This window comes from Lynx canadensis, chromosome E1 (assembly GCF_007474595.2).
Source record: "Lynx canadensis isolate LIC74 chromosome E1, mLynCan4.pri.v2, whole genome shotgun sequence".
In the NCBI taxonomy this organism is placed as follows: Eukaryota; Metazoa; Chordata; class Mammalia; order Carnivora; family Felidae; genus Lynx; species Lynx canadensis.
The window spans coordinates 35242261-35259223 of record NC_044316.2 but is presented as its reverse complement, the minus strand read 5'-3'; the positions used below and the strand labels follow the sequence as shown (position 1 = coordinate 35259223).

The following is a 16963-nucleotide window of genomic DNA, read 5'->3' as shown; positions in this document are numbered from 1 at the left end:
GCCTGTTTTGCGCAGGAGCCTTTCTTTGGACGGGGTGCCGAGGACCCGGCGCTCCTAGTGTGTGCACTTGGCGTTTATCTTCCCCAGCAGTAAGCTGACTGTTGAGGGATGTGGTTTGTGGCTGTGGAATTTTTTTTTTTTCTTCTCTGATGCAGGCTATCTATAGAGGGAGTGATTGCTCTGAACTCTTCTCGGTGGGATGGCTTCTCTCTGCCTCAGTTGCCGCTAATAGGTATGCATAGCAGTGATTGGTCGGTATTCCTTCTTTTTTTTTTTTTTTTTTTTTTAAAGTAAGCTGTATGCCCAACATGGGGCTCCAACTCCTAAATCCGAGATCAAGAGTCACATGTGCTACAAACTGAGCCAGCCTGGTGCCTCATTATTATTAGTGCATTTTCCTGTGATTACAAGTGCAAAGGAACCAGCAGGAAGTTGGATAGCCGGGATACAGTGGCTACTTGGAGTGGAATGGGGACAGGTTTCCCTCTCTTCACTAAGCTCCTTTGTTAATAGCATTGTCTCCTCCCGGTCGCTGACTCCCAAGTTGAGAGGATGTCTGAAAGGAGCTCATTTGCCCTGGAACGTTTACCCAGTGCAGGAAAAGCAAGGCTGGCACAGTTGAGTGGCCGACTCTTGATTGTGGCTCACGTCATAGTCTTCCGGTTTCCAGAACAAGCCCCTGATCAGGCTCCACGCTCACAGCACGGAGCCTACTTGGGATTCTCTCCCTCTTGGTCCCTCCCCCTCTTGCTTACTCTCTTTCAAAATATATAAATTCTTAAAAAAGAGGGGCGCCTGGGTGGCTCAGTCGGTTAAGCGTCCGACTTCGGCTCAGGTCACGATCTCACAGTCCGTGAGTTCGAGCCCCGTGTCGGGCTCTGGGCTGATGGCTCAGAGCCTGCTTCCGATTCTGTGTCTCCCTCTCTCTCTGCCCCTCCCCCGTTCATGCTCTGTCTCTGTCTCAAAAATAAATAAACGTTAAAAAAAAAATTAAAAAAAACAAAGACTCTTCTTAAACTCTTAGAATGATGTATACCCAAATCTCCCTATTCTAGATATTTGTATCAAAGGGAAATTCTGCTCACTCGCATTTCTTTTTTTTTTTTTTTTTTCTAATGTTTTTATTTATTTTTGAGACAGACTGAGCATGAGCAGGGGAGGGGCAGAGAGAGAGGGAGACACAGAATCTGAAGCAGGCTCCAGGCTCCGAGCTGTCATCACGGAGCCCGACGTGGGGCTCGAACACACGGACTGAGATCACGACCTGAGCTGAAGTCGGACGCTTCACCGACTGAGCCACCCAGGCGCCCCTGCTCGCTCACATTTCTAAAACATTGGAATGCATCATGTGAGCCATGAGCCTGGAATGCTGAGGTCAGGGCACTAGAAGTTTTCTTGCGCACAGTCTGGATCCCAAGACTCCGCTGATTGCCACCCAACGTGCCTTATGGCAAAGTAAAAGATTTCTCTGGTTTAAATCCCTTACGGGTATGGGAACAGAGTGTTCACTTCCTGGGCGATTTTGTGTAAGACTGACCCCTCTGTCTCTTTTTACCTGCACAAAAGCAACTCGGCTGCTTACGCTCTTTTCTAGCAGAACAAGTCTGGAATTATTCCTGGATCCAGCTGCTGAAACCCTCTAAGTGGAAGCGCCTACTCTGTTTCCAGAGGAGAAGGGAGCCCTGGCGTGTGCTGGCTACTTCCTGTATATGCTTGGCACTGCTATGAGCCTTCCCACTGCCTCTGACCCTCACGTCAGCCCCACGCAGGAGTAATTCACCCTGGTTCTGCAGGACGCCTGGAGCCTAAGGTGACAATAAACAATGAAGGCAGAACATTCATTTTGTAGTCTGTCCAGCGTGAGAACCTAACACCCTACCCTCTATCTTTCTCCACGTTTTTGGTTCCATGATAATCAGTCATCCCCCCCCCCCCCGCTTTTTAAAAAAAAAAAATTTCTTTTAATGTTTATTTTGGAGAGAGCGTGAACAGGACAAGGAGCAGAGAGAGAGGGAGACACAGAATCCGAAGCAGGCTCCAGGCTCCGAGCTGTCAGCACGGAGCCCGACGCGGGGCTCGAACTCACCAACCGCAAGATCATGCCCTGAGCCGAAGTCAGACGCTCCACCGACTGAGCCATCCATCCATGCACCCCCATCATCCTCCCCCTTTTGGATTTCCTTGCTTCAGCCACAGGCGCCCATACTTCTAGTGGTTTCCGTTGCAAGAAAAATAAACGTGGAAACTTTCAGATGAAGGAAAGGACTTCAGTTGATCCTATAAGCAGCAGCTGGGGGTCAGAGACCTGAACCAGGAAGCAGAAGCCCTGCCCTGTTCTGGTGCTGCTGATTTTTAGGACTGAGCTATTCAGTAAGCATCATCCCTTCCTGAGGTTTCCTTCCCTCCTCCTACCTCGCTCTTCTTCATGGGAAAATTGGAGGCTCAGAGTTCTTGCTGCTGGATTATAGAAACCAAGTCCTGATTCCCTCTGATTCCAGACCCGTTAACGATGCTGTCATGAGCCCCGTGATCCCTCTGCCTGTTATTCCCATTTCTCCCAAGGAAGTAGAGGGAGTCAAGTGATTTTTTTTTTTTTTTTTTTTTTTAAACAATATGGTTTACCCTGTATAGGCCAAGATGACGCTTGTGATTGTTAGCTTTGTTTTTGTCCCTGTAGTTCTGGGCAGATGGCCTGCCTAGGGTTGGGAATGGTCTTGCATGGAGTTGATGCGAAAAGTAGTTGGTTCAAATGGAGGTTGGGGCTACGTATGAAAGGCCAGTAGGAAAATAGACCACAGCTTACGGTACACATTTCTGGAATATGGAATGGGATGGAAAGCATCGATTTACGGGTGTATTAGTAACTTCACCTTCCTGCCTTTTCATCCAAAGAGCCACTGATAGGCCAAATGGGATCCAGGAAGTGCAGGTTGTGTGACCGGTGCCGGGGTCACACATCATAGCTCTCTGCAGAGACTATCATTTTTTTTCTTCTGACCTTTTGAGAAAAACTAGCCTTGGATCTTCTCGAATGCACGCGATGCTGATACGCACACATTTGTCTACAGTCCAGGAGACCCCGCCTTCGAAGTCCATTCCTGCATTGAGGTTCAGAAATAAGAAACCTTGGTTTGTGAAAGCTTCTGTGAGCAAGTGTGAACCCTGCCTTCACACCCCCCAGAGCCCTCAACTGGCTTGTGTATGCAGGCTCAAATGACCGGTCCCACGGAGTAAGGTAAAGTGACAGCTGAGGGAGCGGGCCTGGCTCGCTGTGGCTCTCCACTTCCTCCCGTAGCCTCCCAAGCGTGCATATACACAAAATGCGGCACGGGGTTCTGCGTGTTAGGATAAAGTGAAAACTCCTTGGCTAACTATGTGGGGTTTGCTAGGAGTCGTAGACAACGATCTTTGGTCTTCAGCCGGATCATGGAATTCTAAGCACTAGACGTGCTGGATTTGCCCCGGCCCTGTCTGCTCCAAACTTGTATGACTGCCTCTCCCAGACTGTCTCCTGCCGAGGGGGGCAGTGTAATTGTCCACTTCCTTTGTGGTGCCTTCCAACCAAATGCCAGTGAGTGTCACCGAGGAGGAAACAAAGGACCGCCCGGTGGTGACAAATGCCCCTGGTGCTGAAATATCAGTTTGTCTCCTCGGCCTTGTGTAAGACCTTAGAGATGCAGGTCACGTGGCCGCCATTTGCGAGTTTGGGGGTTTGTTTATTTGTGCCGAGTGGAGAAAATAACCTGTGCTGTTGCACAACACGGGCTCCTTCGCTCGCCCCAGACGGTCTCTGAGATATAAACACCTTTATCCTTGACCCGTCACGTTCATTCCAAGCAGCCTTCCCTTCACTGGGGGTTCGTTTCTGGGAACAGCTCACCTATTTATTCCAGAGTTATTAGAAACCTACACTCTTGTGTGTGTCTCTCTCACACACACATACACACACACACACACACACACACACACACACACACACAGGTGTGGTAGATCATCTCCAGAGCTGGCCACCAGCAGTCTCTGCCATTTCTGGCTATGTGTTCTGTTCCTCCCAGCAAGAGCCATCCTTTTCCTTCTGGAGAGTGGGCTGGACTCTTCACTTGTTTTGACCCCTTGAATGTGGCAGAAGTGATAGGCTGGCGGCTTCCGCTTTTGCTGTGGGAAACCAGCTGAGATGTTTCCACACCCGAAGCTTGAGGGAAAGTGAAGAGTGAGGGCCGTGCAGAGAGAGACCGGGCGTGGGAGGAGGTGCAGAAGTGGAATACCGAGATCCCAGGCCTCCCTCCTGAATGCGGCCTCGGCAGTGACCCCTGCTGGCACCGCTTGAAACTAAAGAAACGCAAGGGTGAAATACCGTTCGAAGCCCTTCCTTGCAGACGATTTTGACAGCGTTGGGCAAGGGCAGAAGAGAACTTTCGAAATGCGAGGACAGGAATTGAGTTTGGCCTCTAGGTTGCCTCAGCTGGTTGCCTGTGACTGGAAACCAGATGTGCCTGGCAAAGGGCCACCCCCTGTGTAACTCCAGGCGCACTATTCCTAGGCCTTACTACGGCAGCCTGGGAGCCACTTCGAGCCCAGTGTGACCGGCTTATTTCAGCTGTCAAGTTGCTTCTGAGGTCCCCGCCTGGCCTTGGAATCTCAGCTACCTCCTTATGGAAGCGGGTCAGGAAGAGTGGAGAATATCCTGCTGTCCAGACGTGGCTCGTCGCCTCCCTGCTCATCCACGGGGCTTTCCAATGCTTCTTGGATTAAGGTCACATTCATCCTGGCTTTCAAGTCTTTCCATAAGCTGACTCAGCTCACATGGCCTTGGTGGTTCCCCTACACACAGCCTCAGAGTGCAGCCGGCTTAGTCTCTACCCCCTCTCCTCTTTCCTGGATAATCCTCCCCTAAGTGTGTTCCACTGAACCCCATAGTATGGGCAAAAAGGATACTGTAGCCACACAAGCTAGGAAATCAACTCGTCAAAAAGTAGCGGTATGTTTCTTGACGTCAGAGCTTCTCAAAACCTCCCTCTTGGGCTTTTCCTAGAGGAAAGCACAGTAACATTTCCTAAAACGATCCAAGCTGGAAGGAGACTCCTGCAAGACTGGTATGCTGGGGCGGGGGGGGGGGGGTTGTTAGACATTTGGAAGTTTCTTCCCCACCAATTGAAATGGCCCAGCTAAAAAGGAGTGCCTTAATTCTGCCTGGGACTTGTCTGTACGGTTATGGGCGTAGACCAAGCGAGTGGAGGGGTTTGGATGTTTGGAGCGAAGGCACCTTGGCTCAGATCCTGGGTCTGCCATTTCCCGTGTAACTTCAAGCGCGTGGCTTATTGTCACCTGCAGAGTGAGGATAGTAACTATGAAGGGAAATTGTCTTGCAGAATGCCTGGCTTATACACAGATGTTCATTTGTCCAAAAAAAAAAAAAAAAAAAAAAAAAAAAGGCCTTGCAGTCTCCTGGAGGAGGCAGATAAGAATACATATGATTTCTTTTTTTTTTTTTTTTTTTTTTTTTTTTTTTTAAATTTTTTTTTCAACGTTTTTATTTATTTTTGGGACAGAGAGAGACAGAGCATGAACGGGGGAGGGTCAGAGAGAGAGGGAGACACAGAATCAGAAACAGGCTCCAGGCTCCGAGCCGTCAGCCCAGAGCCTGACGCGGGGCTCGAACTCACGGACCGCGAGATCGTGACCTGGCTGAAGTCGGACGCTTAACCGACTGCGCCACCCAGGCGCCCCAAGAATACATATGATTTCTAATTGTGATCAGTGCTGCGAAGGGAAAAGGACCGGGGGTGGGAGCAGCAGTGGAGGCCGCTGGTTGAGCTTGGTTATCAAGGAATCCCTGAGAAGACCCTTTATCTTGAACAATGAGTTGGCCAGGGGTGGGGAGTGGAGGGATGGGGGCAGCTCTCCCAAGGCAGAGAGAGCCTAGATAAATGGAGCCGGGTGTAGGTGAGCCTTGGTGTGTGTGAGGGCCTGAGAGAAAGCCCGGCTGTGGGGGAAGGAACAGCACAGGGACTTGGAGGCCTTGACTGTCGGGTTTATGCCTGGAAGTTGAACTGCGGCCAGCAGGGGCTGGCAGGATCTGATTTCCCATTTTAAAAGGTCATGCTCTAGGTGGCGCATGGATGGGGGTGGGTCTGGCAGTCAGGTGGGAAAGCAAGGAAGTAGGGGGGGGGGGGTGTCGCCCTCCCGGCAAGGGAAGACCTCGGTTTGCACAAAGGGTGGTCGTGGAGGGGGCAGGAATTTGAGATGGATTTTGGAGAAGCCAAGAGCTGGGGGATGTATTCGATGTGAGGCACGAGGAGTAGAGAGAGGGTGGCTCCCAGGTTTCTACCGGGCACGCAGAGGTGCCATTTGTGGAGATGCCCACCACGGTGGGTGGGGGGGGCGGGAGCGGGGAGGAGTGCCTTTGGGGCGGTCGGTGAAGAGTTCAGCGTTAGCACCTGCTGAGGTTGAGAACCACACGGTATGTGTGTGATACGCTGTGGCTGCGATTATTTATCTCAGATACTTGTATTAAGTTTGGCTCCCTCATGGCTCTCTAGAGACAGAGACTCCCCGAGGACAGGAAGTGTGAGCCCTTCTGTCAAAACACTCTCCAAGGACCTCTTAGGCGCCAAGCCCTACTTTGGCTCTGGGATAAAGACGCATGGGATGTGGTCTGCGTGCTTGAGAAACCCTGCTGACGGGAAGTGTGAGCTAGAAGATCCTATATTGAGTGATGTCACGGAAGTATGTGCAAGGTGCTTTGGAAACTCAAGAGGTGGGAGTGAATGAGTAGTTCCCAGCTTGGGAAAGCTTTTCAGAGACATTGACCTCTAAGAATTCCCCAGCATGGTAGGTGCGGGAACCAGAAGTTGAGGGAACGTGGTGGGGGGTGAGATCAGGATCAATGGAGAGCAGGGAGTGGCCTTTGCACATCTCAGTCCCCCCTGTAAAGTCGTTAGATGTTCAAGGACAAATCTGTGTCCCCCTTCTTCCATCTGAGTTCCTGGCCCAGTGCCGGCACAGAGAGGACGCTCACTAAATATTTGGTGACTCCGGTTTCTCTTAAATGTCCCAAATTTCAGTCTTCTTTGCCACTCCTTCAAGTTGGGCTATGACAGTGACCCACCTCTTGGGACCACGGCACTGGGTGGGGGGACGGGGGGTAGGAGTTCAGGAGTGGATGGAGTAAGGGGTGCATTAACTGGGGAATTCTGCAGGGGTGTCTGGAGAGGGCTTGCACCGCCCCCACTCCCATCTGGCTCACTGGCCGTGTGTGAGGTGGGAGAAGGAAGAGCGGGGAGACCTGAGGTTGATTCAGGGCTCATGATGAACAGGATGGAGGCTATTTTATTACAGGTCGAATAGAGGGATCTATCTTAACTGGTTGTGCTGACCCCATCTGGCTGCCCCTTACTGGTCTCTGCTTTCACTGAAACCTTCCCTGGCACCCAGATGAAGGGCCTGCCCTCTCCTCCAGTGCCGTCTTCCCGTCCCTTTAAAAACAGCCTGGGGGCGGCTGGGTGGCTCAGTCGGTTAAGTGTCTGACTTCGGCTCAGGTCACGATCTCGCGGTCCGTGAGTTCGAGCCCCGCGTCGGGCTCTGTGCTGACAGCTCAGAGCCTGGAGCCTGTTTCGGATTCTGTGTCTCCCTCTCTCTCTCTGAACCCACCCCCCCGCCCCGTTCATGCCCTGTCTCTCTCTGTCTCAAAAATAAATATTAAAAATTTTTTTTAAATAAAAAATAAAAACAGCCTGGCCACTCCACTCCCAAAAGATCAGATGTACCCCTCCCAAAAAAACCTCTAACCCGTTTCCTCCTTTGTGGAGAGAGGGACACAGAAGCTAAATGTTATGTACCCTAGGGAATTAATGAATTGTCTTCTGCTGAGCCCACACAACTCCTTACTCGTCCCTTTACGTAGCCCCTCCACGCTTACTCCCTAGCTTTGCCCTCCGTGGTTTCATTCTGGTTGGCGGGCCTGTTTCTAAGCATCCCAGAGTCCTCTGTGCCCTGCCTGCCTATTAACCCCTGGGGCTGCGACAGTTGTCTCCCCATCAGACTGGGGGCTCCCTAAGGGTAGGAAGTGTTTCGTTGCTCCGGAGCTCTCCCCAGTGCTCAGAGCATGAACTAGCTGCCTGTGTCCCAAAAGCGAAGCAGTTACTTGAAGAGCCCCTTTTTATACGTGAGAATTGATGAAGGAGGACCTGGGATCCAATTCCTCTCCAGGTCAGTGGACCCATGGATTCGGGTCGTTGAGATGATGACCTGTGAGTAGGGAAAAGGGTGTCTGTCAGGCTGGGGCTGTCCTGCTTACCTGTGTCCCAAAGGTGGGGACCAGGGCTGTTTAGAATTTCCCTTTGCGGTTCTGGAAGAGACCTCGCCTGCTGCCCTGCCGGGCCCCTGGGCATTCCTGCCATCTACCCTGTGCCAGAGAAGAAACTGCTCACTGTTTGTCCATTTATTGAGCCCCTACTGTGTTCCAGGCACAGGAGATGTGGAAGCAGGTAGCACTTGGCCCTTGCTTAGTCGCCAGATGGGGGCTGAGAGCCGAGGAAGGGCAGGGTCAGCCCGAGCTCACGACTGAGACAACAGTGCCTTTATGCATCACCATTGCCTAACACTGAAGAGTCCTGGAAGGAACCGCAGTGAGTTCAGTGAGCCGGCTGGGACACGGCCGCGTCGGGGCGTGGGGGACGCACGGAGAAGCACGTTGGCCTGGCCGCTGTCAGCTGTAACGTCCAGGTAAGGAGACGGGGTTTCGGCCCCTTGGGAAGTGTGCGGTGGGCGCTCTTACTCTGACCCGTGGTCCTTGTCCTCTTTGCCTGGGAAGTGTTCTGTGCATGATGGCGGCGGTTAGAAGAGCCTTGTCTGTCCCACCCCAACCCCCACCCACCCCCACCCCTGCCGGAGGGCTTCCCCAGTGACTCCCCTCTGGGCCCTCCACTTCCCTACCCCCCGGCTGTACATATGTTGGCAAATGACAAGTTCATCTGTCGGGTATCGTATCTTCTTCCCGGATTCAATTGTAAGCGCCTCCAGAGCACGGATGGGCCAGCCCTCAGCTATTCTGTCTAAAAGAAGGGCAGTGCTAATCCAGTATTTGAAAGGCCAGAGGCCCTCCTGGAGATGTATAAGGTGCAGCGGACTAGGCAGCAGGAGACCCAGCGTTCGTCCCTGCTGTCCTCAGCTCACTGTGTGACTTTGGGCAAGTTGCTTCCCATCCCTGCAAAATGACCATCCCTGCCCCACACTCGGCACGGAGGGACACTGATCCTGTGTTGGTACTGAGGTGACTTCCATGGCCCTTTGGATGGAATCGCTCAGACATTTAGAAAAGAGTCTTGGGGTGGGGGGGGGAGGTGGGGGAAACAGAGGACTTGCCATCTGGATGGAGAGGGTCCAGCTTCAGGACTACACCTGTCTCGGGCCTGGATCATCAAAGGGACCGCCTCCCTGCACCTCAGCTGCGTTCTTCTATGGGACATCTGCCTAATGGCTGGTGGGGACCCTGCTCTGTTTGTCCAGCTGCTGGGCCCCCACCGTGGAGACGCAGTGAGGCGTCTGGTCGCTTTCTCCTGATGCCCTTGCAGTCCGCTGGAGGCTCTCACCTACCTTCTCTAGAGGGTCCTGCCCTGCCCAGGAGGCCCCACGCTCTTTGTGCCTGCTGGTGGGTGCCCTGGGGGTGGAGCTAGAAGAGACAGAAAAGGAGGAGAGCAGCACAGTAAGGCCGTCCTGGGACCCAAGAAGGGCAGGGCAGGGCAGGGCCAGCCCTGGGGCCTTGTAAATGCAGTCGTTCCTCAAGCATCCTGGGAGTTGAGGAAGAACCGAGGATTGGTTCATTTCGCTCACTGATTTCATTCATTGATTTCCGCCTCTTTCTCCTTCACCGTCCCTCCCTTTGCCGTTCTTTCCACAGACACCTAGGGGGCACCTCTCACTGATGGAAACTCGCGTCGTGGGTACAGAGGAGACAGCAGACCTGCTCCTGCCCGAGGTGGGAGGGGCGCCACTCTGGGGACACCAGTCACGTGACCCAGCAAGGCAGGGCAGGGCAATGTGCCAAGGACAGCACGGCGCCCAGGGTAGGGCAGGCAGTGGGGGAAGGAGAGGTGGGGCTTGGAGTCAAGCCCGTGAGAGCAGCCCGGAGGATGTGGTGAGTCGTCAGAGCATTGGACTTGATCCTGAGTCCTGAGGGTGTGGTGGGTCAAGGTTGGTCGGTTTTCTTTTGATTTTTCCCCCCCTTTTCACCAGGGATTTGGGGCAGGGTACCGGCTGCTCAGATTTGCACTTTTCAGATCCTTCGAGGCTCAGTGTGGGCAATGGATTGGTTAGTTTTTCCAATTCCAGGCTTTAGACCCAAAGTGATTTTGAAACCTTTGGGCAGAACTGGCTGCATCCTGTCTCTTCCTTATCCCTGCAACTACTCCCCACCCCCCGCCGCCCCCGACCCCACACGCACAGACCACCTCTCTAAGGAAACCGCCAGGAAGCCTAGTGTGTGGCCAAACCAGGTTGGCCCCACCCTCTCCGATGCCAGCCTGGCATGCCCCTGGCCAGAACATGTCCCCCACCTCCAGCTTGTTAGTGGCTGGGACAACTCCGCCCTCCCCAGGGAGCATGCTGAGAGGAAAGCCTAGACAACACTTACCTGTTCTTCTCTCTGGCTGGATAGGAGGTATTCCTGGGGGGAAGAGAAAGAAGGAGTGAGAGCCACACTGCTTCCCTGGGGGCTTGGCGAGGCAGGAAGGGTTGGTGGCTCTTTGGGGCTCGGTGCCTTTTTTTTTTTTTTAATGTGCATTTTTTTTTTTTATTACAAAAGCAGCCTTTGAATACATGCCCACTATAAAAAGAGTCAAGTAATGAGAGGTTTGTGGAGTCAAAATTAAAGTCCCTTTCACCCTCTTCCCCTCACCTCCACTTCCCAGCCTCGATGTAACCACTGTTGACAGTTTGATGTCTATCCTTCTAGAAATTTCCGTATCTGTTTGCATATGTATGTAAGTGTGTAGTTGTTAAAAAAACAAAACAAAACAGGGGCGCCTGGGTGGCTCAGTCGGTTGAGCATCTGACTTTCGATGCCCTCATCCTTAGGGTGGCTGCACCCCGACATGCCAGAGGCAGCCCCGGTTTTTACACCTGTAGCCTGGCCTAGTGAACTCTCCATAAAGCGTCACTGTTTGACGATCATTTATACGGACACCCTATGGCACGGGTGACCCCTACCGGCCTGGTGCCTGGGCTTGGTTTCACAGAACCCGCTCAGAACCACCCGTCTGGACAGCGCCCATCTTTGTCACTCACCTTCCACCCGCTTCCCCATCAGCCCAAAGAACTGGCTCGTTTTGCCCCTTTTCACCTCCTGAAGCGTGAGCTGAATGTGGGGGACGACACCGTCCTGGGGAAGCAAAGAGTTCATCGTTAGAGGCCGGAGACGAGACCGGGAGGGCAGCCTGAACACCAGCAGCATCGTGACCCTTGCTCCGTGCGGGCATGCGGCTCTGGCGCATTCTTTACCCAATACTGTGCCTACTAGACGCAATAGATAGCTAACGTTCTGCCTGTTACGTTCCTCACACGGTTCCCGGCGCTTCCGCATATGAACTCATTTCATCCCCGCTGAAGCCACACCAACTAAGAACCGGTATGGTTACCAGGTTACAGACAAAGACGCCGAGGCACGGAGAGATTGGTTTGTCCAGAGACGGAGCCACAACTTGAATCTGGGTCACCTGGCTCAAAGGCCAAAATCTCGTTTACTCTTCACAAACACCATACGAAGTAGTGACTGTGGTTTATCCCCACTCTGCAGATGGGGAAACTAAGACTTATGGGTGGGGGGTAAGTGACTTGTCCAAGGTCACACAGGAAGTGGTGGAGGCAGGATTTGAACCCAAGGAGTCTGCCTCCAGGGCCTGGGTTCTGCTCGATCTTAGAAATGTCTCCAAGCATAGACAAGGGGCGGGGGGCAGCTGATGAACTCATGGTGGGCACCTGGTAGGCAAGGCGGGAGACCTCCCCCTGCACCCTCACTCCCACTGCTTCTCCCCTGACTTCCCCCCCCCCCCCCACGCGTGCCCTACCCAACAGCCTGGGTCTCCCATATGGAACATGGCATGAGGCCTGGGGTAGAGGCCATGACCCTGGGCAAAGGCATTTTCTTTCTTTCTTTCTTGCTTTCTTTCTTTCCTTCTTTCTTTCTTTCTTTCTTTCTTTCTTTCTTTCTCTCTTCTTTCTTTTCTTTCTTTCTCTTTCTTTCTTTCTTTCTTTCTTTCTTTCTTTCTTTCTTTTCTTTCGTTTTTTTTAATGTTTATTTATTTTTGAGAGAGAGAGACAGACAGAACATGAGCAGGGGAGGGGCAGAGAGAGAGGGAGACGCAGAATCCGAAGCAGGCTCCAGGCTCCAAGATGTCAGCACAGAGCCCGACTCGGGGCTCGAACTCACGAACCGTGACCTGAGCCGAAGTCAGACGCTCAACCGGCTGAGCCACCCAGGTGCCCCCGAAGACCTTTTCATCCTTGAGCTGCTGGGCTGAAAGTTCTGGGCCGAGGGCTATGGGTTGAAGTTCTCATTTTTCCATCAGCCTTCGTGATGTGGGCCAATGTCCTCCCACTTTCTGGCCTTAACCCCGAAGGGCTTGCTCAGCTCTGCCAAGAGGGAGAGAGGCTTGCTAGTGGAGAGAGTGACAATGGGTGACAGTCATTAGACCATCTTCACATCTCTGTGCGCCCAGTACCTGGCACAGAGCCTAGAACACAGCAGGTGTGGGATACAGAATGCCGAAGAGGGGCTCTTTCTCTGGCATTCTGGGAAGAGGGAGGAGGATGGGGGTCTCCTTTCCCAGGAAGGCTGAAGACAGGCAGCTAGAGCCCTCAAGTAACACGAGCCACCTGGCTGGAGTCGCCTCGCCTGGCCTGGAACTGGAAAAGCCTCCTTGGGGATCTGGACCCGTTTCTGAAAAGCTCATGAAAACCACTTTGGGTAAAAGGCGGCCTTCAAAGACAAGCTGGACAGAATGGCTATCTATGAATTAAACAAGACTCCCCTCGCTCCCACCCTCCTGGGTGGCTGGACACTGGTCCCCATTTACCCGGGACAGACTCCTCCCCCTGCCTGAAGCCCTCCTCATGCATTTAACCCAAATCACCAGCTCCAGGGATAGCTGCACGTGGGGGATCCCTCAGAGCGGGGGAGGTGACCAGTCACGCTGACCCTGCCTTGTTCCTTCCTTCCGTCCCCTCCCTCGTGGAAATGGTTCCTCTACTCCCAGCTTCCGGGGGCTGGGAAGCCCAGCAGACCGGGTGAGGTGCTGTTTCTCGCATGGCTGCGTAGAGAGCTCCCCGTCACGCGGCTCGGTGTCCCTGGGCCTGGGCCAGGTCCCGTGATGTTTGGCACAGATGCTGCAAAGCATGTCACAGCTTGCAGAGAGTCTCGGGGATCATCTTCCCTCGCCTCCCATTTTACAGGTGAGGACACTCACGGCCAGAGAGCAGCCGTGACCTTCCCAGGGTCGCACAGCGTCAGTGGAGAAGCGGAGACTTGAACCCAGGACTGCCCACCCTGCTGTCTTCTCGACCACACTCGGGGACAAAGCAGGGGTTCCTGGAAATCCACCACAAATGGCTGTTCCTTCGATGGCTCTCCCAGTGACCCCAGGGTCCTGACCATCCCGGGACTGGGAGAGCCAGGCTCAGGCTTGCTCTCCTAAAACCCTTCACGGAACACTGGTCCTGTTTGCTCTGCTGGCCTCACTCCCCTGTCTGGGAGCTGCCCAAGGTCAGGGTCTTTGTCTTCCCAATCAGATGGAGTGGGGGCACAGAGGCTGTGTGCCTAATTTTTGGGTTTCTCCCCAGTTTAGTAGAAGATACTGGCAATCAAACTCTTATCAGGAAGTAAGAGTTTCTATACAGAAGATGAAACAGTGGTCCCGCCCCAAGTTGGCCCTCCCTTTGAAAGGAAATTCTGGGGGGCGCCTGGGTGGCTCAGTCGGTTGAGCGTCGGGCTTCAGCTCAGGTCATGATCTCTCAGTTTGTGAGTTCGAGCCCCGCATCCGGCTCTGTGCGGACAACTCAGAGCCTGGAGCCTGCTTCGGATTCTGTGTCTCCTTCTCTCTCCGCCCCTCCCTCACTTGTGCTCTGTCTCTCAAAAGTAAATAAATGTAAAAAAAAAAGGAAGGAAATTCTGGAAAATATCCTCTGACGGACAGATACACCAAATCTGACCTTGGGCAAATGTGCAGTTGTGCTGCTGAATCTGCATAACCTTGCACAGACTGTTTGACCTTTCTGTGCCTCAGTTTCCTTATCTGTGAGATGGAGATAGTAATGTTATCTTCTCCACAAGGCTGATAGGAGGATTAAATTGGTGAATATTTATGAAGCATTTAGGCCAGTGCCAGGAACATAGTATATGTTAAGACACACACACACACACACACACACACACGCTCACCCCCCCCCCGCCCCCCCCACACACACTCACCCACTGTTCCATGTACATGTGCCCCTTCGGAGGTCTGCCAGGCCAGGGGCCACGGCCCTGAACCTACCCACAGAGGGGAGTCAGACAACACGGCTAACAATGTACAACCTACTCTCCTGGCACCAGCGGAAGGGATCTTCTAACCCCTCCACCACGGACCAGCCCCTGCCTCACCCCAAAGGTACCTCCTCCAGGGTCACGGTTACCCAGGACCCTGCTTCAGCTCCGAGTGCCAGTTTCTTGTCAACTGTCCCGGTGCATGCAGGCAGCCCCATCAGGAGAAGCAGGGGGAGGCAGGGCAGCATGGTCAGTAGTGTTCGGTCCCGGGACCCTCTGGGAGCCCCTCTCGGCCTGTAGATGCTGCCCCCAGGTCTGGGTCCTCTCTCTGGCTCCTTTCGTGTGTGTGTGTGTGTGTGTGTGTGTGTGTGTGTGTGTGTGTGAAGCTCCACCTATTCTCGGTCCTTCCAGCTACCCTGCTTTTCCTTCAGCTTATCTGACCCCCGAGGCCACTTCCTGTGACTCCCACCCCTCCCTCCCCTGCTGGAAAGGCCAATGATACCAAAGGAGGGACCAGACCTCTTCCATTGCTGCCCCAGCACTTGATCCCCGGGCTCAGCGCTCTGATGCAACACCCGCCTCGCCTTTGGCTGCATTCCCTTGGTGGCAGGTGCACAATGGGGCACTGTGTGGGGCCTGGCTACAAGCCCGAGGGGGCCTTGTCACCCTGGAAATGGTGGGTGACAAGGGAGGGGGACTGTGTGGCTCCTCCCTGCCTGGTGCTCTGCTCCCCTGTAAGAGAGGCCTCTCCCCAGATCTTAGGATCCTACCGCTTGTCTCCCCATTGCTGAACCCCCCCTCCTTCCTGCTGTTCCCTTCTGTCGTGTCCCAGGTTGTGTATAGAAACGCACGTCCCGCCCTGAGAGAAGGAACACGGTGCTTGAAGGAGTGGAACTTCTCAAGAGGGAGAATTGGAATTCGCCAGAAGAATGGCCTCCTGCTGAGGTGTCATCAGGGCTAAACTACTTCCCACTGCTGTCAGAGTGATTTTTCTAGACCCCTAACCTGACCTGTCCTCCCTGCTCACAGTCTTCCAGTGTCTCCCCCATGGCTCCTGGCATAATAATGTTGGAGCTCCCCCAGCATGGCATCCAAGGCCTTTCTCCACGTAGTTCCTCCCTGTCTCCCATCCATCTATCCATCCATCCATCCATCTTTCTGTCCATCTGTCAGTGTAGGGCAAGGGCCATGCGGTCAGAGACCTGAATTCCAATCCTAGCTCCACCACTAAATAGTTATGTGACCTTGACACATTACTTAACCCCTCTAAACCTTAGAATCCTCATCTGTAAGATGAGATTAACAATAGCACTTATTTCCAAAGTTGTTGGAGGATCAAATGAGATCATGAATGTGAAGCACTTAGCACGGGGGCGTGATGATAAATCTTTCACACCTTGAGCTATTATTCCTGTCGCTATTATCGACTGGGTGAGGCACTGGGCCACAGGGGATGAATGAGACCCCAACCCTGTCCTCCAGAATCTCGCAGTCCAGGAGAGGAGACCTCTGGCTGGCAGGTAAGCTCTGTTCAGTTTGGTAGGTGGCCGCATAGAGACGGGAGCCAGAGAAGGGCATATCCCCTCCCCAGTCTGCCCGGAAGCCATTCCCTGGTCCCAGACACGCTGCATCACCTGCTCCCAGGACAGGCTGAAACTCTCTGCCCCGTGCTTCGACCTTGGTTGTTGCTTTGCCTGGGCCTCCTTTCCCACCTGACATAGTCCCACCCAGCCTTAAAGGTCCCGCTTCACCATCACCTCCACAGTAGAGTTTTTCCGCGTCTGTTCCTGACTCCAGCAAGAATTGATTGGCTCTTTTCCTCTGCTTTCCCAGTATCTCCTGTTTACATCTCTTGCAGCCCTGCACGGGGCGGGGGGGGGGGCAGGTGAGGGGGGGTACTGGGGAGTGCAGGGTGTGGCCTGCACGGAGTGGCAGCCGATGGAGAGAGCGGATGCGAAACCCAGCCCTCCCTCTGTTCACCAAGCTGCACAGTCTGGCTCGGGGCTTTGCACCCCTGGAGGAAGGCACTTTGCTCCCTTTCTCCCAGAGGGGACAGCCGGGCTGAGGATAGCCCTGCTGGTCTGCCACGAGCTCTCTGAGAGTGGGGCTGGGATATACATGTGCTTGGCACACAGTGGGTCCTTAAGAAAAGTGCAGTCAAGGGGCGCCTGGGTGGCTCAGTCAGTTAAGTGTATGACTTCGGCCCAGGTCATGATCTCGCGGTTCGTGGGTTCCAGCCCCACATGTGGGCACATGAGGGCTCTGTGCTGTCAGGGCAGAGCCTGCTTCAGATCTTTTGTTCCTCTCTCTCTGCCCCTCCCTGCCCCCCTCTCAAAAATAAACATAAAAATAAAAAAAGAAATGAAGAGAGAAAGGAAGGAAGGAAGGAAAGAAAGGAGAAGAAAGACAGGAAGGAAGGAAGGAGAAAAGAAAGAAGGTAAGAAG

The 16963-nt window shown here is 53.5% G+C and overlaps 1 protein-coding gene across 1 annotated transcript; it reads right to left on the bottom strand.

The window, feature by feature from the left end:
• Positions 1-8425: 8425 nt before the first annotated feature.
• Positions 8426-14766, bottom strand: TAC4 (tachykinin precursor 4). The gene is made up of 5 exons (XM_030294598.1): positions 14647-14766; positions 11284-11377; positions 10631-10663; positions 9595-9670; positions 8426-8816 (listed from the first exon to the last, which is right to left on the bottom strand). Exons 1-4 carry the CDS (start codon positions 14764-14766, stop codon positions 9600-9602), a joined length of 318 nt encoding a protein of 105 aa, XP_030150458.1. The 3' UTR covers positions 8426-8816; positions 9595-9599.
• Positions 14767-16963: the final 2197 nt, after the last annotated feature.